Here is a 24,419-nt window from a genome sequence, read left to right on the forward strand (position 1 = left end):
TGACTTTTTTTCAAGAGACAAGAGAGGACGGAGGAGACAGGATGCAGGAGTTGTGCAAATCTAATTTGGGTTAAGACAAAACAAATCCAAAGGTGAAAGAGGACTTTAGTGCCTTAAAGTTTTAGCATGGGCAGCGCCATTGAGGATATTCGCCATTTTGAAGTAGTCAACTGGGTGGGACTTCCTATGGGTTAAGGGAGCATCATATAATTCCATCCAGGTCATCAGCCAATGAATTATGCTCATGAGCAAACATTTTATAACTGCAGGTAGCAGTAAATCACCAACCATGGCTTTATATCTGTTCAAACACACTCCAGGTGGCAGTATGCACCCTTTCAGTTTGTTTGCCAACTCAGAACTATTAGAAGGAAATTGACTACTTCAAAATGGAGATGGCCTCACTGGCATTGCCCTTCACCTCAGATGCCACAATTGGACAGATATAAAGAATTCTCTATCATTCTCTTTGGAAACTCCTCAGGTAATATTAGATTAGTTCCAGACCATCCAAACTGTGATCATGGGTAAATTGTAGTGATGGGTGAAAAATATCCATAGTTACATATCAGGATATTATTTTTGCTCTCTCTTCTTTTTAAATAGAGCCAATTTGTTTTCAGCGCTTTCTTTCCCCATGACTGATCCAAACTCATTCTCATGTCTCTCTGCATCAGACAAATGGTGAGCAATATGTTTGGAATATCAAATAGTAATAAAATTGAGTATCCAATCGCAATACATTAGCCTATCATATCTGGACTTTAGTATCGTGATAACATATTGTGAAGTCCCTGGCAATTCCCAGCCCCAGTAAATTGTGACAGACTGACTGATCAATAATTCATATTGAGTAGATATTTGTGATGCAAGCTAATTTGTAAATCAATCAGTCTGGACTCACCTTTAAAGTCGACTGTCCAATGCACCCATTGTATGTAGAGCAATGTCTGAATCAGCATGTCAGATTTTAGAGTAAAGCAAACAAGTGCCACCTAGTGGTCAAACCTTGAATATTATTTGACACGTACACCAGCTCTGGTGGAAGAGAAAAACGTATGGTGGTGTTTGTGTGGGTCTGACAGTATTATGAAGGAATGCTACAGGGCACAATAGTAGAGAGCCACTGCTTGCTGAGATAATGCAACAAATAAAAACCAAAACATGTTCAACCAGATTTAATATTTTTTAAACATTGGGTTTGGAAAAAAAGTACAAAAGTGATCTGTACGCCACAGTATGAAACCAGTTTGGTCCAGAGCTGTAAAGTGAAAGCTGTGTTCCTTTAAAAACCATATTCTACATATGTATTTATATAATTAACCAGCCTTACACATACTCACTAAAAACGATACAAGTTACACATTTTAAATACATAGGCTGACCGCTGTAATACCTTTACATGTGATAAAAAAAGGACAAAAGTCTAAAAATACATGAGACCACAATGCCAACCTGCATATGGCACTAAGTCATGCAGTATTACAATCGTTACACTACAGAGAAACAGCAAAGCACTACAGCTGTCACAGTGAGAAAGAGGCCAGCCGGGAGATGTCTCTAAATAACAAGGTTTAAAAATCTCTCAAAGTTCGTGGTTTTTGGACTTTAACGCCGAGAGAAGTCTCCGCTGCTGGCCAGCAACGCTGTGGTCGGACACCATTTTAACATTTGCATACATAGTAAGTTGAGAAGGGTCTCCAATGAGGAGAGACCCTATTCCATAATTACATCCAATTAGAAAAATATAACTAATATGTTACGAGAAAGTTGCTGTTGAAGACAAAAATCCCCCAAACCTGGGAAATGCTCAGAATATGTGGTGAGGAAACACTAAGAAAGACAATTGAATAAATAAAATTGCATGACATCTATAAAAATCAACTTGGTTCTGTGATGTTGACAATCTTTTCCACCTTGCGCAAACCATGCGGCTGTACCCAGGCAGTGTTAACGAGGCACTCTCCTCCCTCCATCCACAGTCAGATATTTTTTAAATGACCTCAGGGTTAAAACATGAAATTTGGAGGACGCATTCTTATTGTCATGTCAACATGAAAGACGATTTCCATGTACAGCATGTTCACCAGGATCTCCAATGAAGAAAACTGAAAAGGATCAAAATTGAGAAAACAGAAAGGAGAGGGGAAAGGTAGAATGGCATCAGCCTTTCACAGTGTTAAAACAACGAAGCCCCTCCGAGCTGTGGTTGGGTGGGCTTGTCGTTACGGTAACAGCAGTGAACTCCCTGTTCTGTCAAACTTCTTGCCCTTTGAGAGTGCGGCCACTTGTTTTAGCAGCTCCCGATTTTTGGCCTGTAGTAAAAGAAAAGTAGTGAGTATGTAACCATCTATGTTTAATGAAAGCATTTACCACACAAGCTAGTAGTGTTTGATTACATCCTACTGTGCCTCTTTCTTAGGAAAGTTGTTTGAACCCAATGTACTTGAGGGGCTACAGGTCAACATATCGGGTTGGAACTTGTCTCAATGGCTACATTTACACAGACAGCCCAATTCTGATCTTTTTCCACTAATAGATCAACCCATTTGCCAATAATTGGGCAAAAGATCTGAATTGGGCCAACCGTGTAAATGTAGCCAATGGCTCACAAGATGTCAGGTTCTTTTCTTGTAAAGGTATGCATGGAAATTTCTAGTCTACCTGTTGCTGTTCCATGGACTCTTTGTGCGCCTTCTCCATGTTGTTCATCTTCACCCTCATGTTGGATTCCTGGTACTGGAAGTCTGCCTTGAGCTCTGTGAGCTAGAAGTACAAAAAAAAGAGGCAGACAATCAATACAACATGACCAAAAGTCATATTTCACATAAAACAGTTTAGAAGTGTGTATGAGTACCAGTCAAAAGTTTGGATACCTATTCATTCAAATTATTCTTTAGTTTTATTATTGTCTACATTGTAGGATAATAGTGAAGACATCAACTATGAAATAACACATGGAATCATGTAATACTCAGTGTTAAATAAATATATTTTACATTTGAGATTCCTCAAAGTAGCCACCCTTTGCCTTGACAACAGCTTTGCAAACTCTTGGCACTCTCAACCAGCTTCACCTGGAATGCTTTTCCAAGAGTCTTGAAGGAGTTCCCACATATGCTGAGCACTTGTTGGCTGCTTTTCCGTCGCTCTGCAGCCCAACTCATCCCAATTGGGTTGAGATCAGGTGATTGTGGAGGCCAGGTCATTTGATGCAGAATTCCTTCCTGGTAAAAATAGCCCTTACACAGCCTGGAGGTGTTTTGGGTCATTGTCCTGTTGAAAAACAAATTATAGTCCTACTATGCCCAAACCAGATGGGACAGCGTATCGCTGAAGAATGCTGTGGTAGCCATGCTGGTTAAGTGTGCCTTGAATTCTAAATAAATCACAGACCGTGTTACCAGCAGGGCACCGCCACACTATCACACCTCCTCCTCCTCCATGCTTTACAGTGGGAGCCACACATGCAGAGATCCGTTCACCTACTCTGCGTCTCACAAAGACACGGCAGTTGGAATCAAAAATCTCAAAGTTTGACAGATTTCCACCACTCCAATGTCCATTGTTGGTGTTTCTTGGCCCAAACAAGTCTCTTCTTATTATTGGTGTCCTTTAGTAGTGGTTTCTTTGTAGCAATTCAACCATGAAGGCCTGATTCACACAGTCTCCTCTGAACAGTTGATGTTGATGTGTCTGTTACTTGAACTCTGTTAAGCATTTATTAGGGCTGCAATTTCTGAGGCTGGTAACCCTAATGAACTTATCCTCTGCAGCAGAGGTAACTCCGGATCTTCCTTTCCTGTGGCGGTCCTCATGAGAGCCAGTTTCCTCATAGCACTTGATGGTTTTTGCGACTGCACTTGAAGAAACTTTCAAAGTTCTTAATTTTCCAGATTGACTGACCTTCATGTCTTAAAGTAATGATGGACTGTCATTTCTCTTCACTTATTTGAGCTGTTCTTGCCATAATATGGACTTGGTCTTTTACCAAATAGGGCTATCTTCTGTATACCAACCCTACCTTGTCACAACACAACTATTGTCTCAAACGCATTAAGGAAAGAAATTCCACAAATGAACTTCTAAAAAGGCACACCTGTTAATTGAAATGCAATCCATGTGACTACCTCATGAAGCTGGTTGAGATAATGCAAAGCTGTCAAGGCAGGGGGTAGCTACTTTGAAGAATCTCAAATATATTTTGATTTGTTTAACACTTTGGTTATTACCTGATTCCATGTGTTATTTCATAGTTGATGTCTTCACTATTATTCAACAATGTAGAAAATAGTAAAAATAAAGAAACCCTGGAATGAACAGGTTTAGATATATCTATATATTAGTTAGGCGTGTACCTTTCGGTCCTTCTCCAGCATTGTCTGATCCCTCTGCTGAAGCATTCTCTTTAATGACATCACTTCCTCTTTCAGCTGGCTGATCAGAATGAAGTTGTCCGTTCCTCCACAATCCATAGATTGGGTGATTGAACTACTGCAGGGAGAGAGCAGGGAAAAACAAGTTAGGGTGGCAGAAAAAGGAAAATACCTGTTTGGAGATCTTTTTCACACTGGCCAACTTTACCTGCTCCAACAACACCTTGATGGCAACCATCACAGATGTGTGTTAGAACCAAGAAGGCCAAAAATAAGTGTCAGGAACATACTGGATGTTCAGCACTTTACTTCAAAAAGTTAAAACCAGTTTGTAACTCCTTACATGTGATTGAAACTCCTCTCGTACCTGTCCCCGTTGGATGGCTTCATCTCCAGTTTTGGTTTCTTCTTTGGGGTCTCCTTCTGGATCGAAGACGATTTATGGCTGAAGGGAGAACCAAGACACAACTTTAGCCACCAAGGCTCCATCAAAAACGGAACTCGTCCCAGATTGCCCCATAGTTAAAATACATTGTATAACTAAGCAAATGGGCTTGTCAAGTCAAAACACTAGGGAATGTGATTCAGAAAGAGGTGGTAAGTCACCTCTGCTTCCACATTCCCTGCTCTGGACTTAAGCTCCCACTGAGTCTACAACACAGAGACAAGAAAATACATAAACAAAAAACAAGTTATGTAATTTCATCTTTCCAAGATGTTTCTTCTGATATTTGACACATACATTACTCAGACCACTACATCCTTCCAAAAAGTGCCTGGTCAGCACAATACATATATAGTATTGTGACAGAGCAGAGACCTGCATTACAGAGGATGTAAAGGCCTAACACGTAGAGGAAAGGGCTGTGGCGCCAGGGCCTACTTGTGTGAGCTGCTGTGTCTTTGCTGCTGGTGGTGATGGTGCTGTCTGGAGTGGAGGTCCTTCTCGTTGAGCGAGGAGTTGGAGTGGGAGGAGCTGAAACCTTTCCTCTGCTCCTTGGTCTTTTGCAGTACACGTCGGTAGGACAGAGTGCACAGCCAGCACAGCAGTTTCCCATCCACCTGACGCAACACACACAGGACAGTGGAGGATGGTGAATACGCAAGTGTTGGACAACATGCATGTCAGGGTATCAATGCAGCAGGTGTCTGTACCTACCTTTCTCCTGCCCTCCTCCTTGCGGTCAAATGCGCACTGTTGTTTGCACTGCTCGCAGGTCTGTGGAGGGCCATACTTCTTCTCTGAGTTGGTGCAACGCTGACACTTCGTCCCAATGAAAGCAGCAATGATGTTACAGTATTGGCAGGGTTTGGGCTATGTAAGAAATGACAGAAGACTGTTTCAACCTGCTTTTGCAAACAATTTGTCCAGCATAACCAGAACTGAGTCAATCAGTACATAATGTACAATTATAAACAAACAGATAATTAAAGTCAAACATACGGTCCCAAACTGCTTTACATTCTGGGCACACTTCTTGCAAATGGTGTTTGTTTTGCTGGAATAAAGAACAGTAAAGAGAAATCACACCAACGTCCTGAAACCAATGTTTTCACTATATTACATGGTGATACCTTAAGAATGGAATAAGAACACCATGTACAGTAAAGGTGCTGGAGCAGAACTCACCTCTCCTGCTGAAACTCTGATCTGCAGTATGTACACTTGACGATGGGATGAGCGATGCGACACTCCTGTTGATACAAGAAACAAAGCTAAATGTTGGCAATAACACTAAGAAATAACTAAACCCTCAATCATGAGTTGTTTGTCCTACCTGTCAAAACACATTTGTATGCTTTTATTTAGTGTTAGGCATTTGTTCATTATTATTTACCATGAATGGGAAGTGTTTACAATGAACCTTTTATTTAGTCAATCTGGGCAGAAAGCTTGAAAACCTGTGTGTGGTGGTAAGTTTATAGCAATGGGAAATAAGTATTTACAACACACCAGCATGAATAGCAAAATGTTTTAATAAAATGTAATAATTTGCCACTGGAATTATAACTCGATTTTTGCCCAGTCCATTTTGAATTTCTGTGGAACATAGCCTACCCTACAGGCTGAGGAAGAATGCTACATTGAGCCCCCTGGAATTCAGTTTTGTAAATGCCGGTAGTTAAGACTACATTGATGATAAAATACTTGTAAGTGGCATGAAGTGTAAACTAATGACAAATGAACAGGTTATGGACGATGAAATGTGAAAATAGATAACGTTAGTTAATAACCCAAGTTCATCTGACATTATTTTGTCTGTTACACCCAGCGGACACTTCCGTGAGAAAACAATTCGCGGATACATTGTATCGTCCACGTCTTGCGTGTGATATTATCTAGCTAACGAGGTTGCCATTCGCGTCCCAGACATGTTGCAATGATATAGCGGTTACATAATCACTTGCTATAAGGGCTGAATGTGGCCAGAGACCTTAGAATTCTACATCTAGGTAATGTTAGCAGTCTAAACACGCGTGAAACACGTATACGTCTGTAGTAGTACAGTAACGTTAGTTAACTTAGCCCAAAATCTGGCAAAAGAATGGTTATCTAAATAGCAGGCGCCCACAACTAGCTAGCACCCACACCTCCAGTCCAAACCTTGCACAGCTGCTGTCCCTGCGACAGTTCTTCGAACGGATATCGCTGGTTACACTTCGTACACGCGTAGAGGGCCGTTGTTGCCATTCTCACCAAGATAAACAAAAAGTCACAGATAAAAACAAATAGAGTAAAATATGTAGTCACCTAGACAGCGTGCCGTCTTAACTATTTCCTCGGTAGCTATTTAGCTAAGCATGTAGCTAGCTAATAATAGTTAGCTAGGCTAATGCTAAATAAAACAGCTAAATGTTATCAAATATATATCATCTCTTTCTGTTGGCTAGCTAACATACGTTACTTAACATCGGTAGTCAAAACAACTGATAAAGGATTCGTCAAATATTTAACGCTGATCTTAGCTAGTGCTGATCTTAGCTAGTAATTCTCCTATCTAGCAATTCTCCTAGCTTTTTTCCCTTTCTCTTTTTTTTGTATCCGCTGAGTCGTCATTTATACCGGATGCGGCCAACTAGAAAAGAAAGAAAGATAACCCAATCATGACATATCATCAGTGCGCGGGACTTTGCATTTTGAAACACAGAAGCCAATCAGAGAACAAAACAAGACTGGGTGATTAAATTCCACTAGAGAGGAGGCGAAGCGAGAGGATTTTTTTGTATATGAGACTTTCGAATTACGTGAGGCCTGATCGAATAATAGTTTCGTAATGTTTAGACTATTACAAATGTACTGACATAAGTGGATGCACGTGGCATTCCAGCCACTTTGAGAAAAAATACATAGTTGTGCCAGTTGTTCACACGCGTATCTGCCCTCTCATTGGCTAGAATGGTCCCACCCGATCTCGCGTGCCTTCATGAAAACATGTATTTCAATTGTTAGTTCGGTCATCTTGTCAATATAATATATAGTCTTTGATCCCACTAGCCTCTGCCGAGTGGCCATGTCTAGATGGGATACAACTTTTGTCAAATTGGCGTCCAAAGTCGTTTTCTTGCATTTTAGCGAACCCTTTTCTTAACGTAGAGTGCCAGGTCGCAGTTGTAAATGAGAACTTGTTCTCAACTGGCCTACCTGGTTAAATAAAGGTGGGGGGGAATATCTTTTTTAATCCTAACCTGCTACATTAAATCTCATAACTTGCTGTGTAAATTCTCCTAAACCTGCTATGACAAGTACATTTTGACAAAATCTGTATCTCTTCTAGCCAGATCGCAGTTGTAAACGAGAATTTGTTCTCAACTGGCCTACCTGGTTAAATAAAGGTGGGGGGGGGGGAAACTAATTATCCTAACCTGCTACGTTAAATCTCTGAAACTGCTACGTAAGTTCCCCTAACTAACCTTACCCTGGACAACCGTTTGTTAAAGATCCTTACAGGCTTTGGCAATGGCAGCTGGCGTCCAGCGTAGGGCCTCATGAGGTTGGGTCTTAAAGGGAAGGCCTCGTTGCCGACGAAGACGTGGGGAACAGGTCCCAGGTCTTCAGCTCCAGGGAGTGATGCAGGTGGTGGAATCTCCAGGGTGCCATCCTGAAGTGCCTGGCCGAAGGCAGAGTCCCGAAGGGTCCCACCATCACTTCCCTTGCCGTAAGCACCAACATCGGAAACAGATGGCATCTACTACAGCCAAGAGTACAACTGAATATGTACCCTTGTAGTTGTAGAATTGCGAACCTGAGCACGGTGGAGCCTGGATTACTACATGTTTCCCTTCAATGGAGCCAAGACAGTTGGGGAAATTCCACCTCTCCAGGAACTCGGCAGCGATGGCCCTCCCGTCTTCCTCCTTGGGGACAGGCATGTATTCACCAACCAGACAGTCTCAAATGGCTTGTGCCACAGAGGGGACAATGCCTGCCACCGTGGACCGTCCAACTCGGAAGCTGAATCCAATGGTGCTGTAGGAGTCCCCTGTCGCCAAGAATCTGAAATATAATTCAAAATAATTATCAGTATTGTGTCTAACTTGAATTCCACCCACATATATCTACTCATATAGCTACCTCATTACTGTTTATTATGCTCTACTAACTATATTGTAATACTCATCAACCATCATTAACAATGCCTTGAAACAGTACAATTCAGTCAATGCCTATATCAATAAACTGTAGCCCAGGCCAACTCTACTCTTAGAAGAAATGGTACTATCTACTTAAAAGGGTTCTAAGGCTGTCCCCATAGGAGATCCCTTTTTGGTTCCAGGTAGTACCGCTTTTGGTTCCAAGTAGAACCCTATTGGGTTCCATGTATAACATTTCCCCCAAAGGGTTATACCTGGAACCAAAAATGGTTATCCTATGGGGAAAGCAGAAGGACACTTTTGGAACCTTTTTCTCTAAGAGTGTATGTGAGTCCAATAAGAATGTAATGAATGACTGTAACTGTCTTGAACAACAATGGGTCCTGGAGAAGACTAGCCTACCTTCATCAGGGCAGAAGGCACCTCAACTTTCTTTTCATTTGGTAACATTGCATAATTAAAAAAGGATTATAAACCAACTTTGGGAAAAGTTATAGTCCTAATGAACATTCTGTAAAAGTACATCTGATATCAAATAGGGACTATTAAGAGAGCCCTTTAGCTAGCTAGGTTGCACATAAAAACAATGTATCAATCAATTATGGTATCAAAGGCTTTAAAAATGTACTAGAAGGTAGCTTACCGGAGACAAATCGCCAGGCGTTCAATTGGGCTGATGGACTCCCGGTAGTTGGTGTCCATCCGGGCGATCCTGGCTCCAACCATCTGGAGCAGGTGATCGAACTGGCTTCGGTCCAGACGAAAGTAACTTCGGAATTCCTCTCCAAACATTCGAAGCTCTTGAATGAGACGGTGGAACTCCCCTGGCTGCTTTCGGGACTTTAACCAACTCTGGAACCACACAGACCTGCGCTTTCGGCGGGGCTGGTCCCGGCCCAACAGCACGATCAAGACCACCTTCCTCAACGTTGGTCTCATTGTTGAAAGAGCCTACTCTGCTATCTTGACTATTTATTGTTGCATTTCGCTCCAAAACTGCATTTGAGGGAAATTATATTATAGGCTCTCACAATTAATTTGTGGATGTCATTGAATAAATAATATACTTGGCAAATAAATGAATAAAAAAATGTAAAGAAATTCTCCGGTCAAACTGTTTTTATTATGTTGTCCCACATTTTTTTTACTGGATATGTGTGCAACAAAAATTCACCATTCACATTTAGCTACTTTCTGTCAAGTCTACGCATACAATTTGAACGCACTGTAACACAGAACGCACTGTAACGCAATGCTGCAAGGCAAACGCAGCGTTCCATTGGAAATTAATGTACTTCTGGTGTGTCGAAACGCAAAACACATTCGGTGTGTTCGAAGCGTAAACCTGCTATGAAAAGTTTTGACAAAAGCTGTATCCCTTCTAGACAAAACCCTACCAAGCCCCCAACAACTGAATGTTCCGGTTTTCAGGGGAACTGGAAAAAGACCTTGTGACGCGTGTTCAGCTTTTGGACAAATTCATGGACACTAAAAATAGCTTTTTGGTCTTCATTTAAGGTTAGAATTATGCATAAACTTAGCAGCGTGGTTATGGTTAGGTTTAAAATCAGATTTTAAGAAGATAAATCTTTGAAATAGGCAAGGTTTATGACTTTATGGTTGTGGTAACTAGTGACGGCCCATTAACAAGGCAACACTCCATCTTAACTCCACCTCCACATTTAATGGATTGGTTGAACAGTACATGAGAACACCTCCTTGTTAAGACCAGTATGCAGGGGATCTAGTTTCAGGCGTTTCTTTTACGCCTCCTACGTTAGGTTAGAGTTACCTCAATTTGTATCACTTTGTGATAAGAGGAATTTGGAAACTAAGTAATTGGTATTTGGACATAAATTATGGACTTTATGGAACAAATCAAACATTTATTGTGGAACTGGGATTCCTGGGAGTGCATTCTGATGAAGATCATCAAAGGTAAGTGAATATTTATAACGCTATTCTGACATCTGTTGACTCCACAACATGGCGGATATCTTTATGGTTGTTTTAGGCTCTGAGCGCTGTACTCAGATTATAGCATGGTGTGCTTTTTCAGTAAAGTGGCTCTCTGCAAAATCACCGGATGTTTTGGAGGCAAAACATTACTGAACATAACGCGCCAATGTAAACTGAGATTTTTTGATATAAATATGAACTTTATCGAACAAAACATACATGTATTGTGTAACATGAAGTCCTATGGGTGTCATCTGATGAAGATCATCAAAGGTTAGTGATTCATTTTATCTCTATTTATGCTTTTTGTGACTCCTCTCTTTGGCTGGAAAAATGGTTGTGTTTTTCTGTGAATAGGTGCTGACCTAACATAATGATATGTTGTGCTTTCGTCGTAAAGCTTTTTTGAAATCGGACACTGTGGTGGGATTAACAACAAGTTTATCTTTAAAATGGTGTAAAATACTTGTATGTCTGAGGAATTTTAATTATGAGATTATTGTTGTTTTGAATTTGGCGCCACTTTCACTGGCTGTTGTCATATCGATCCCGTTAACGGGATCCCAGCCATAAAAAGTTAAGGATTAACACCCTGGATAGGCAGCCATTGGGCACAGGCTTCATTACGCACCTGACACAGAGCGTCACCCTCCAGATTGGAGTCTTCCACACAGAAACCATTCAACTCATGGAACTCTCATCCCCCAAACAGCCACTCCCCTGGCTTTGTCGTCACAACACTGCCATCTCGTGCGATAAGGTGAACTACTGTCCTGGTCTTCTACCTGCTTCACCAGTCGTCTCAGCCTACCCTGCAAAGCCACCATCATTGAGGAATCTGCCTCTGAAGTGGCACCCACCATACCATCTGAATACGCCCAGTACAGCAATCTCTTCAGCAAAATCAAGGCCTCCACTCTGCCACCACATCACCCAGGGGACTGTGCTATTGACTTACTCCCTGGAGTGTCCCCACCGAAGGACCGTGTTTACCCCCTATCTATCCCAGAAAATGAGGCAATGGAGAACTACATTGATGAAGCACTCAAACGGTTTCATTCGTCCTTCTTCTTCCCCGGCTGCGTCCAGCTTCTTCTTCGTTGGAACTTTGAAATGACATAAATGAACAGAAGATAAAACATGATTAACATTTTCAGTTGATTTGTATGTTTGCACCTCCGAGACTTATGACCTCTGATTTATGATCACGCTATGCACACTAATTCCCACTCCTATTGTACTGATAGTGACATTTCAGCTGGAGCTTTTGACTTTATCAATTTCCCCTTCGGGTTCCTACGAGAGTGATGGCACAATACTTGAAAAGCAAAAGGAAACACAAAACATAACAAGTATTAATAATGCGTTAAGCTATGCATAATTATATATGCAAAGAAAAAACGAAGTTTGATAACATGATTCCCACTCTCTATTAGCCTGACTCTATACCTTTGGGATACTGTTCTGCTGGGGTCCACAAAAATGAAGATCCTAAAAAAAACCTCCTCATGCTTTCACCCAATCTTCCCCCGTTAGCCACAGGTTACAAAAAGTGTTCTAACGCCATATAATTTTCACTTCGCTCATAATCTACTTCTTCCTCCATGGCCACCTGATATACACGTGCGATGGCCTTAATCAACTTTACCTCATCTTGAGGTAAATCAGCACTCTATATACGTTTCAACATCAATGCCTTCAGAAGGTGATATCCCAGCAATGCTAACAAGGTAACTCCTGCTACCACTAACACTGCCCATGATGCATACTTCAAAATACTCCTCATTTGCGCCGTTGTCCAGTTCCATGCAGTTACTATAGCATCCTTCACCACTACTACCGCTTCTTCAGTTACTGTCCATACAGCGACTGCCGTGAGAATAGCTATTGCATTAAATCTGTCTTTTGCTCCTGATCTCCTGTTGCCTTTGTGGTTCACTGATAGATCTAGGACTGAATCTTTCAGATACTCCCTCCCAACTCATACCTGGTTTTCTAGCCACCAACATCTCCAATGACATCCTATGTTCAGCTAGTCGGTATCTGTGGATAATACTTCCCTGTGCTCAGGTTAGGTACACATCTCTCATCTTGAGGCCAATCTACACCCCACCCCTTTGTGAACATCCTCGTTACAGTGTAAACTTTGGGTCCCAAAGGTCGATAAGCCGCAACCTTCTGACACTTTCCTGTTACCGTCACTCGGCCCCAATGCTGGTGGTTAGGAATGAGGGAGAGATTAGTGGCGTTGGAAGAGTATCCAACCTTACAAACTCTGAGTCACATGTTTCTTAATCACACCCTGTGATGCTATTATTATGGTGAACTTCCCTTCCGGTGAGGTGGCTTCCTGTATACAAGGATCTGTGGCTATTCTTTCAAGAGTTGAACCCTTCACTGAAAGTTGACAATTGTGTCTAAAATGACACTAGCTCTGCTACTCCCACCATGATCTGGGTATGCGTGACGTTCAACTTGTCTTCATAGTAGTCTCTATATTCTACATAGTTAGCTGTCCTTCCTCTACTAAGAGCTATCCCCTGTATCACTATACAGAGATGATTGTATTATTCCCCAGAGACTCTATTACCCAGTTCCTTAATTTATGAGCCACACAAATCTCCACGCCAGTCATATTCCATTCCACTTTCCCAATTCCCTGTAACTTTATCGCTATGGTTTTTGGGACTCCTTAGAATGCACTGATGTCAGTCCTACCATGTTCCACACCACCTAGAAAACACATTGACTTGAACAGGGAAGAGAGAATAAATGTTTAATAATTTCATACACACTTGATGAGAATGATTGAGGCAAGGACCGTCCATCCGTTCTGTTCTATGCCAATGGGATGACAGTCTCCATGCCAGTCTTCTTCATCCTCATCCTCGGGTGTCAAAGCAAGATGCAGACTACGAGCCTTGTAAGTAATTAATTGTACAGTATCATCCAGAAAGCCATATGTATTGATGAGCTTTAACATTAGGATTCTGATGACATGGTAAAACAAAACCCCTACTATCAATGTCCCCATCATGGTTAGCCCAAGCTAGTGGGTTCTCTGATAACCTCCCTCTCAGAGGACACTAAAAGACAAGTTTTTTGGGGAGGAAATCCTCCCTAGACTCAAGAGTCGAGCAGTGCACCCTCCCCTCACTTTGCGCTCTCTCTCCTTGCCTTTCCGAGTCATCCTTAGAACTATTGATATCTTATCCAATCCAAATTTAGAATGACAGTGCTTCACGTTGAGTCTATCACTCGAATTCAAGACCCTCAACTTAGTACGCACCGACACTAGCAGAATGTACATTTACAGATGGGAGAAAATGTATATACAGTATGTAGTACTTATATTACACCAGCATGACATTTTCTCATCACGGCCACCGTTTATCCCTGTCGCGTGTGGCATGTTAATGACAAATCGGTATCTCAATGCATTTCTAGTCTAAATTACTACAAATATCCCAGTGTGCAGACCCCCTCAATCGACCTGATACCCCAAATAAACAGTTTAAATCAATTTACAGGCAGTTGACCACCCCCCTCCTTCTCGGCACTCATTCTTCTGGCGTCTCTTCATTTTCTTTATCGATAACGTTACAGTTCATCCTCACAGTGGCACACATGTAACTCGTGGATGTCCCTTGATAATGTCCCAATTTCAATATCTGGGAAATAAATCTGATTTTCCCAAGCAAACTAATCTCTCACCTGAGCCTCCACCATCATTCTGTACGATCCATTCTGTCCTGTCCATTTTCCGACCAGTACACCAGCAGCATGAGGAGTTTGGACGGGATCTTTCTCAATGCTCACTCCACATGTAGTGTCAGGACTCATACCGCACTCCTGCCGCTCGTACACAGGTTGCTGGCTCGGACTCAGATCTCAGGTAGGAATGGTGAAAGACAGGGCCGTAGTGAGCGCCATTGTCGTCATTACTTCAGCCGGTTAGAGGGGCTGAGGCTCACACTGTTCTGTCGAATTATCCCTTCCATGCATCTAGATACCATCTGGAGTCACTATGGCCATTACCTCGAGAGAGAGGACAGACCAGAATAGTTTAGGGCATTTCTGATTCAGGAAATCCAGACAAACTATTCACCGTATGACAAATTATTACATAACCAATTTTCTTAATACAACATTTCTAAGACGAATGTCAAAGAGAATAACAACACACTGCTGAAACCATTTTGCAAATTGGCTTATATTCCCGTATCATATTGGCAACCTCACTGCAGAGTTACAGGGTCAGGGAGTTAGAGGGCTAACCATACAGCAGACCCAATCTGGTGAGATTAGTATTGAAACAAAGCCAAAAACAAAACAACACTTCTTCATATTATACTTAAATCTCACCCAATGTCTATGTGAGAATGCTGTTCATTGACTAAAGCTCAGCGTTCAACACCATAGTGCCCACAAAGCTCATCACTAAGCTAAGGACCCTGGGACTAAACACCTCCCTCTGCAACTGGATCCTGGACTTCCTGATGGGCTGCCCCTAAGTGGTAAGGGTAGGCAAAAAACACATCTGACACGCTGATCCTCAACACGGGGGCCCCTCAGGGGTGCGTGCTTAGTCCCCTCCTGTACTCCCTGTTTACACTCGACTGCATGGCCAAGAACGACTCCAACACCATCATTAAGTTTGTTGACGACACAACGGTGGTAGGCCTGATCACAATGAGACAGCCTAGAGGGAGGTCAGAGAGAGACGTGGCAGCCTATAGGGAGGTGGTCAGTGACCTCTTCCTCAACTTGAGCAAGACAAAGGAGATGATCATGGACTACAGGAAAAGGAGGGCCAAACACACCCCCGTTCAAATTGACGGGGCTGTAGTGGAGCGGGTTGAGAGTTTCAAGTTCCTTGGTGTCCACATCACCAACAAACTATCATGGTTCAAACACATCATGAAGAAGGCATAACAACGCATTTTCCCCCTCAGGAGACTTAAAAGATTTGGCATGGGTCCCCAGAAAATTCTACAGCTGCAACATCGAGAGCATCCTGACCGGTTGCATCACCGCCTGGTATGGCAACTGCCCAGCATCCGACCATAAGGCGCTAGAGGGTAGTGCGTGCGGTCCAGTACATCACTGGGGCCAAGCTCCCTGCCATTCAGGACATATACAATAGGTGGTGTCAGAGGAATGCCCAAAAAATGGTCAAAGACTCCTCCTACCCCAAGCCATAAGACTCCTGAACAACATTATTTAAACCAAATTGAGCATGTTTCATTATTTATTTATGTATTATATTAAGTTAAAATAAGTCCACTGTTCATTCAGTATTGTTGTAATTGTCATTATTACAAATATATACCAAAAAAACCATATCGATTTATATATTATATATAAAAATAAAAAAATATTTATTTTATTTTTATTAAAAAATATATATATATATTTTTTTAAACACACAAAAAATAATTTAAAAAAAATCGTCCGATTAATCGGTATCGGCTTTTTTTGGTCCTTCAATCGGTATCGGCGTTGAAAAATCATAATCGGTCGACCTCTAATTGGTACATCAAAAATCTCTTCCCAACTATTTTGCTATCTGTACGGCACAGCCGTCAACATCCTGGTCCTCAAATTAAACTGGTATACTTTCCTATTTATGCTATTTTTATTCCTCCGACAGTTTTGATCCTTTATATTGGGAAGACAGACCAGTTCCCTACCTCCTCCCACTGCCACCTGGGGTAATGCTGTAATCAATTGGATGTACTCTTTGAGCAGACCTTCCCGTACAATTCTGATAACTCCATGAAGGACATAACTCTACTATTACAATATCATTTAAGAACAAAATACCCCTTTCAAACATCTTTCCCATAAATACAGGTATTTTATCAACCAGCACATTTGAGTTCAGCCATAATATTTGTTCTATCTTTTCAGGGGGATGTAATTTAAATCGTAGCCAGCTCTGCAATGCTTGTTTGAAAATGAGAGATACTTTGAAAGAAGTATCATTTTCAATTACCCGGACTATTTGCATTGACCTCCCCCCCTCAACCCCCCCACCCCTTTGTTTTTACACTGCTGCTACTCGCTGTTTATTATCTATGCATATTCACTTTACCCCTACTTACATGTACAAATTACCTCGACTAACCTGTACCCCTGCACATTGACTCAGTACCGGTACCCCCTGTATATAGCCTCATTATTGTTATTTAGTTACTTTTTCCCCCCACTTTCTTTTGTTTATTTAGTAAATATCTTAACTCTATTTTCTTAACTGCATTGATGGTTAAGGGCTTGTAAGTAAGCATTTCACGGTAAGGTACCCCCCTCTAAGGACGCCACATGGCGTTCCACTTGGGCTCATACTTGGTTGACCGGGCTGCAGACGGTGGAACTCAGTGATGAGTTCACTACTGTAAGGATGACGGTGTTGCCATCAGACGGGGGAACACCAGTGACAAAGTCCAGGGATATGTGTGACCAGGAACGATGAGGAACAGGAATCGGTTGAAGGAGACCAGCCAGAGCTTGCAGAGGAGTTTTATTCATGCAGGCGGCGACAAACGCGGAGAAGTCAGGGACCATGGTAGGCCACCAAAAGCGTTGTCGCACAACAGGCCAGGGTCCAACGAGAGCCCGGGTGGCAGGCAAGCCTGAAGGAGTGTGCCCACTCCAGGACCGAGGGGCGGAAAGCGTCATGAACAAACATCCGGTTATCTGCCCCCTCCCCCCGGGGTCTGGTTGGGAATGTTGCGCCTCACAGACCGGATTCTCTATTCCCCAGCTGAGTGCCGCCAGGATAGTCTCGGGGTCCGAGGGAGTAGCCACGGGGCTACAGCGGTGTGAAAGTGCATCCGGTTTGACATTCTTGGATCCCGGGTGGTAGGAGAGGGAGAAGTTAAACCCACCTAGCTTGCCTGGAATTGAGACGCTTGGCGGTGCGGAGATATTCCAGGTTCTTGTGATCAGTCCACACAATGAAAGGATGTTCCGCCCCCTCCAACCAGTGCCTCCACTCCTTCAATGCCATCTTCACCGCGAGAAGCTCACGATTCCCCACATCGTAATTCCTCTCCGTGGCGTTAAGAAGATGGGAGAAGGCGGCGCAGGGATGCAGCGTGAGGTCCAGGGCATAATGCTGGGACAGAACAGCCCCCAATCCGACATCCGAAGAGTCGGCCTCCACCACGAACTGACGGGATGGGTCAGGATGAACTAATATGGGATCTGTGGTGAAGTGGTGCTTGAAGTCCCGGAACGCTCGGTCAGCAGCTGGGGACCACGTGAACGAACCTTGGGAGAGGTGAGTGCAGACAGGGGGGAAGCCAGGGCGCTGTAACCCCGGGTTAAGCTGCATTTATTTTTTGAAAAACCCAGGAAGAGTTGCAGCTGCACTCCGGACGTAGGTTGAGGCCAATCCACCACCATTCTCATCTTTCCGGGAGCCATCGGTACATTCCCAGCAGCGATGATGTAACCGAGAAAGGGGATGGTGGAGCGATGGAACTCGCACTTTTCCCCTTTCACAAAAAGCTGGTTCTCCAGGAGGAGCTGGAGGACCTGTCGGATGTGGATCACGTGTTCTTGGGCTGAGCGGGAGAAAACGAGGATATCGTCGAGGTAGACAAACCTGTTCAACATGTCGCGGAGAACGTCATTAACCAGAGCCTTGGAACACAGCTGAAGCGTTGGTTAGACCAAATGGCATGACCAGATATTCGTAGTGAAGGCTGGCCGTGTTAAAGGCAGTCTTCCACTCCTCCCCTTTCTGTACCTTTCTGGCGTTCCGCAGGTCCAACTTGGGGAAAATGGTGGCCCCCTGGAGCGGCTCGATGGCCAAGGCGATGAGTGGTAGTGGGTAGCGGTTCTTAACCGTGATGTCATTGAGGCCCCGGTAGTCAATGCACGGGCGCAGGGTTTTGTCCTTCTCCACAAAGAACCCTGCACCGGCGGGGCAGGCAGAAGGACAGATACACCCTGCAGCCAGGGAGTCCTCAATCTAGGTCTCCATTGCCTTGGTCTCCGGACACAATAGTGAAAACATTCGTCCCCGGGGTGGTGTGGTGCCCGGGAGAAGGTCGATCCCGCAGTCATAGAGTTGGTGCAGAGGAAGCGAAGTGGCCCGGGCCTTACTGAAAACCTCCCGGAGGTCCTGGTACTCTGCGGGAATGGAGGAGAGGTCCAGGGCAACTTCCAAGCCCACAGGAAGATGTCCCGGGAAGATGTCCCTTTTAATGGACACGCTATCTTCGAGCAGTCCAAGGGGAAGGAGGAGGGCTGCATCTCGAAGATGAGGGAACACTGAGCGAGAAACGCCCGACAGGTTCCCGACTCTCCAGTGAAGCGTTCCGAAGGAGGTAAGCGAGGTTCTTGGGAAGCCGGGGTGGCAGGGAGAGACGCGTTGCTGACAGCCAGAGTACTGAGGGGATGGGAGGTTACCGTCGTGGTAGGCTGCCTAACAGACAACCCGCAGAATTGCTCCAGCAATGTATCCAACGCGCAGTCATGGCGTTCGACCAAGGTCTGGAAACCTTCCATAAGGCCACGAAACAACTCCTTGTGCCTTCCAAGGGTGGCTCCGGAGGAGACGGTGTTGCGGGGCTGTTCCGAGTCTGCTGGGTCAGTCATGGCCAGTTTGTACTATCAGACCTTAGGATAAGACCCAGATGCAGACAGTTCGAAACAACAAATGTTTATTTATGAAACAGGGGGCAGGCAAACGACAGGTCAAGGGCAGGCAGAGGTCAGTAATCCAGGGCAGATTCCATAAGGTATAGAACGGCAGGCAGGCTCAGGGTAGGCAGGGGTCAGTAATCTAGGGCAGTGTCAAGAGGTACAGAACGGCAGGCAGGGTCAGAACAGGCAGAATGGTAAAAACTGTGAGAACTAGAAAATAGAACTAAAAAGAAACAGGAGTGCGGGAAACCACGCTAGTAGGCTTGACGAGACAAGACGAACTGGCAACAGAAACAGAGAACACAGGTATAAATGCACCAGGGATAATGGGGAAGATGGACGACACCTGGAGGGGGGTGGAGACAAGCACAAAGACAGGTGAAACAGATCAGGTGAAACAGATTACGTTTGCAATCGCAACAAATAATCTGCTCAGACCCCAACCAAGGAGCATCAAAAGTCGTGCTATAAATTCTCAGACAACACAAAAATTCCTTGATGCCCTTCCAGACTCCTTCTGCCTACCCAAGGACGTCAGAGGACAAAAATCAGTTAACCACTTAACTGAGGAACTCAATTTAACCTTGCGCAATACCCTAGATGCAGTTGCACCCCTAAAAACGAAAAACATTTGTCATAAGAAACTAGCTCCCTGGTATACAGAAAATACCCGAGCTTTGAAGCAAGCTTCCAGGAAATTGGAACGGAAATGGCGCCACACCAAACTGGAAGTCTTCCGACTAGCTTGGAAAGACAGTACCGTGCAGTACCGAAGAGCCCTCACTGCTGCTCGATCATCCTACTTTTCCAACTTAATCGAGGAAAATAAGAACAATCCAAAATTTATTTTTGATACTGTTGCAAAGCTAACTAAAAAGCAGCATTCCCCAAGAGAGGATGGCTTTCACTTCAGCAGTAATAAATTCATGAACTTCTTTGAGGAAAAGATCATGACCATTAGAAAGCAAATTACGGACTCCTCTTTGAATCTGCGTATTCCTCCAGGGCTTAGCTGTCCTGGATCTGCACAGCTCTGCCAGGGCCTGGGATCGGGAGAGACACTTAAGTGTTTTAGTACTATATCTCTTGACACAATGATGAAAATGATCATGGCCTCTAAACCTTCAAGCTGCATACTGGATCCTATTCCTACTAAACTACTGAAAGAGCTGCTTCCTGTGCTTGGCCCTCCTATGTTGAACATAATAAACAGCTCTCTATCCACCGGATGTGTACCAAACTCACTAAAAGTGGCAGTGATAGAGCCTCTCTTGAAAAAGCCAAACCTTGACCCGGAAAATATAAAAAACTATCGGCCTATATCGAATCTTCCATTCCTCTCAAAAATTTTAGAAAAAGCTGTTGCGCAGCAACTCACTGCCTTTCTGAAGACAAACAATGTATACGAAATGCTTCAGTCTGGTTTTAGACCCCATCATAGCACTGAGACTGCACTTGTGAAGGTGGTAAATGACCTTTTAATGGCGTCAGACCGAGGCTCTGCATCTGTCCTCGTGCTACTAGACCTTAGTGCTGCCTTTGACACCATCGATCACCACATTCTTTTGGAGAGACTGGAAACCCAAATTGGTCTACACGGACAAGTTCTGGCCTGGTTTAGATCTTACCTGTCGGAAAGATATCAGTTTGTCTCTGTGAATGGTTTGTCCTCTGACAAATCAACTGTACATTTCGGTGTTCCTCAAGGTTCCGTTTTAGGACCACTATTGTTTTCACTATATATTTTCCTCTTGGGGATGTTATTCGAAAACATAATGTTAACTTTCACTGCTATGCGGATGACACACAGCTGTACATTTCAATGAAACATGGTGAAGCCCCAAAATTGCCCTCGCTAGAAGCCTGTGTTTCAGACATAAGGAAGTGGATGGCTGAAAACTTTCTACTTTTAAACTCGGACAAAACAGAGATGCTTGTTCTAGGTCCCAAGAAACAAAGAGATCTTCTGTTAAATCTGACAATTCATCTTGATGGTTGTAAAGTCGTCTCAAATAAAACTGTGAAGGACCTCGGCGTTACTCTTGACCCTGATCTCTCTTTTGACGAACATATCAAGACTGTTTCAAGGACAGCTTTTTTCCATCTACGTAACATTGCAAAAATCAGAAATTTTCTGTCCAAAAATGATGCAGAAAAATGAATCCATGCATTTGTTACTTCTAGGTTAGACTACTGCAATGCTCTACTTTCCGGCTACCCGAATAAAGCACTAAATAAACTTCAGTTAGTGCTAAATACGGCTGCTAGAATCCTGACTAGAACCAAGAAATTTGATCATATTACTCCAGTGCTAGCTTCCCTACACTGGCTTCCTGTTAAGGCAAGGGCTGATTTCAAGGTTTTACTGTTAACCTATAAAGCGTTACATGGGCTTGCTCCTACCTATCTTTCCGAGTTGGTCCTGCCGTACATACCAATACGTACGCTACGGTCACAAGACGCAGGCCTCCTAATTGTCCCTAGAATTTCTAAGCAAACAGCGGGAGGCAGGGCTTTCTCCTATAGATCTCCATTTTTATGGAACAGTCTGCCTACCCATGTGAGAGACGCAGACTCGGTCTCAACCTTTAAGTCTTTACTGAAGACTTATCTCTTCAGTAGGTCATATGATTGAGTGTAGTCTGGCCCAGGAGTGTGAAGGTGAACGGAAAGGCTCTGGAGCAACGAACCGCGCTTGCTGTCTCTGCCTGGCCGGTTCCCCTCTCTCCACTGGGATTCTCTGCCTCTAACCCTATTACAGGGGCTGAGTCACTGGCTTACTGGTGCTCTTTCATGCCGTCCCTAGGAGGGGTGCGTCACTTGAGTGGGTTGAGTTACTGACGTGATCTTCCTGTCTGGGTTGGCGCCCCCCCTTGGTTTGTGCTGTGGTGGAGATCTTTGTGGGCTATACTCGGCCTTGTCTCAGGATTGTAAGTTGGTGGTCGAAGATATCCCTCTAGTGGTGCGGGGGCTGTGCTTTGGCAAAGTGGGTGGGGTTATATCCTTCCTGTTTGGCCCTGTCCGGGGGTATCTTCGGATGGGGCCACAGTGTCTCCTGGCCGCTCCTGTCTCAGCCTCCAGTATTTATGCTGCAGTAGTTTATGTGTCGGGGGGCTAGGGTCAGTTGGTTATACCTGGAGTACTTCTCCTGTCTTATCCAGTGTCCTGTGTGAATTTAAGTATGCTCTCTCTAATTCTCTCGTTCTCTCTTTCTTTCTCTCTCTCTGAGAACCTGAGCCCTAGGACCATACGTCAGGACTACCGGGCATGATGACTCCTTGCTGTCCCCAGTCCGCCTGGCCTTGCTGCTATTCCAGTTTCAACTGTTCTGCCTGCGGTTATGGAACCGCCACCTGTCCCAGACCTGTTGTTTTTCAACTCTTAATGATCGGCTATGAAAAGCCAACTGAAAATTATTCATGATTATTATTTGACCATGCTTGTCACTTATGAACATTTTTGAACATCTTGGCATAGTTCTGTTATAATCTCCACCCGGCACAGCCAGAAGAGGACTGGCCACCCCTCATAGCCTGGTTCCTCTCTAGGTTTCTTCCTAGGTTTTGGCCTTTCTAGGGAGTTTTTCCTAGCCACCGTGCTTCTACACCTGCATTACTAGCTGTTTGGGGTTTTAGGCTGGGTTTCTGTACAGCACTTCGAGATATTAGCTGATGTACGAAGGGCTATATAAAATAAACTTGATTGATTGATTGATCAGGGTGTGACAGGCACGTGACAAACACAATTTGATTTGATGTCTCTAGCCTTTCTAGTGAGGGTCATCAGGCCCCACCAGAAAGTCAGAACTGTCATTCAACACCATTAAGTCTTTTCTTTCCCTTTTCTTTCCCTGTACTTCAGACTACTTATATAAAAACATTTCCATCATTCTGCTTACCCGGTTTACATTGGTTTTTTCAGTACCCTTCTTATCAGGAGAATTTACATGGGTAACCACCACAAACAAATATTCATAAATGGTGTGTTGCGTGTGCTGGTGTGTGTGGTAAAACGTAGTGCATAAACAAACAAATGGCCAGGCCTTACTTAATTGGGAGCTTCCTTCACGGCCGGATCCAGGTACCTTTATACTTTATAAAACTGCAGAATTTCACTAACTGCTCTCCCAAGACAATAGCATCGGGAAACATTTCAAAGAGAGAGATAGGGACACCCCATCCTCTCCTGGAAGAGAATGTGTACATTTTGCACTATGCTAAATCTTAAATCAGCAAAACAAAAGTTTTAATTACAGACAAAACAAAACATAACTTCTGGGAGACCACTGTCCTCCCTCCACTCATCCCAACGTTTACGTACCCTTTATGTAGCCTGTACTACACTTAGACATGGAGACATTCCTCTCGCCACTGAGTCTAACGATTTACTCCCGTACATGACTGGTCTCTCTTTTCCCCATGATTTTGTGTCACCACCTCATTACAAAATTGGTAATTTTAGGTTTGGTAACCCCAATGCTGTCGCTTGACAGAATTGCTTTATCAAAACTCCACAAACAATTACTCACAATATTAACTCCACTCTAATTTTTTGTGAGGACCCCTCCTTCCTTTAGTCAATTCTATTTCAGAATAAAGTGTCTCACGAGATTAAACAAAAACCAAGGTTTTTAGCCGTGCCAATTTTAACTTGTTACCTTTTAGAATCCATTCCCCTGTCATTTCGCATAGACTATAATTTTCCCTTCGCAAATTTCTCATCATAAGGAATCAGTGATATCTGAGCGCCGATATCTATTAGAAAGTTGTGATACGTGGCCTCCAACGGCCTCCTACATCCCCCTCCACATAGAAACCGTCCTCTCGCCGAACC

The 24,419-nt window shown here is 43.6% G+C and overlaps 1 protein-coding gene across 4 annotated transcripts; it reads right to left on the reverse strand.

Moving 5' to 3' along the window:
• Positions 1 to 1,162: 1,162 nt before the first annotated feature.
• LOC120045122 (protein FAM76B-like) lies at positions 1,163 to 7,437 on the reverse strand. Of its 4 annotated transcripts, none has more exons than XM_038990014.1 (10): positions 6,982 to 7,437; positions 6,007 to 6,071; positions 5,821 to 5,875; positions 5,536 to 5,691; positions 5,260 to 5,438; positions 4,983 to 5,027; positions 4,744 to 4,821; positions 4,359 to 4,494; positions 2,665 to 2,766; positions 1,163 to 2,315 (listed from the first exon to the last, which is right to left on the reverse strand). In XM_038990014.1, exons 1-10 carry the CDS (start codon positions 7,066 to 7,068, stop codon positions 2,226 to 2,228), a joined length of 993 nt encoding a protein of 330 aa, XP_038845942.1. In that variant the 5' UTR covers positions 7,069 to 7,437; the 3' UTR covers positions 1,163 to 2,225. The 4 variants fall into 4 exon arrangements, with proteins under 4 accessions (XP_038845942.1, XP_038845941.1, XP_038845944.1 ...); XM_038990013.1 differs by having other exon boundaries at positions 4,720 to 4,821; XM_038990016.1 differs by lacking the exon at positions 4,983 to 5,027 and having other exon boundaries at positions 6,982 to 7,436.
• Positions 7,438 to 24,419: the final 16,982 nt, after the last annotated feature.

This window comes from Salvelinus namaycush, chromosome 3 (genome assembly GCF_016432855.1).
Source record: "Salvelinus namaycush isolate Seneca chromosome 3, SaNama_1.0, whole genome shotgun sequence".
NCBI classification, from domain to species: Eukaryota; Metazoa; Chordata; class Actinopteri; order Salmoniformes; family Salmonidae; genus Salvelinus; species Salvelinus namaycush.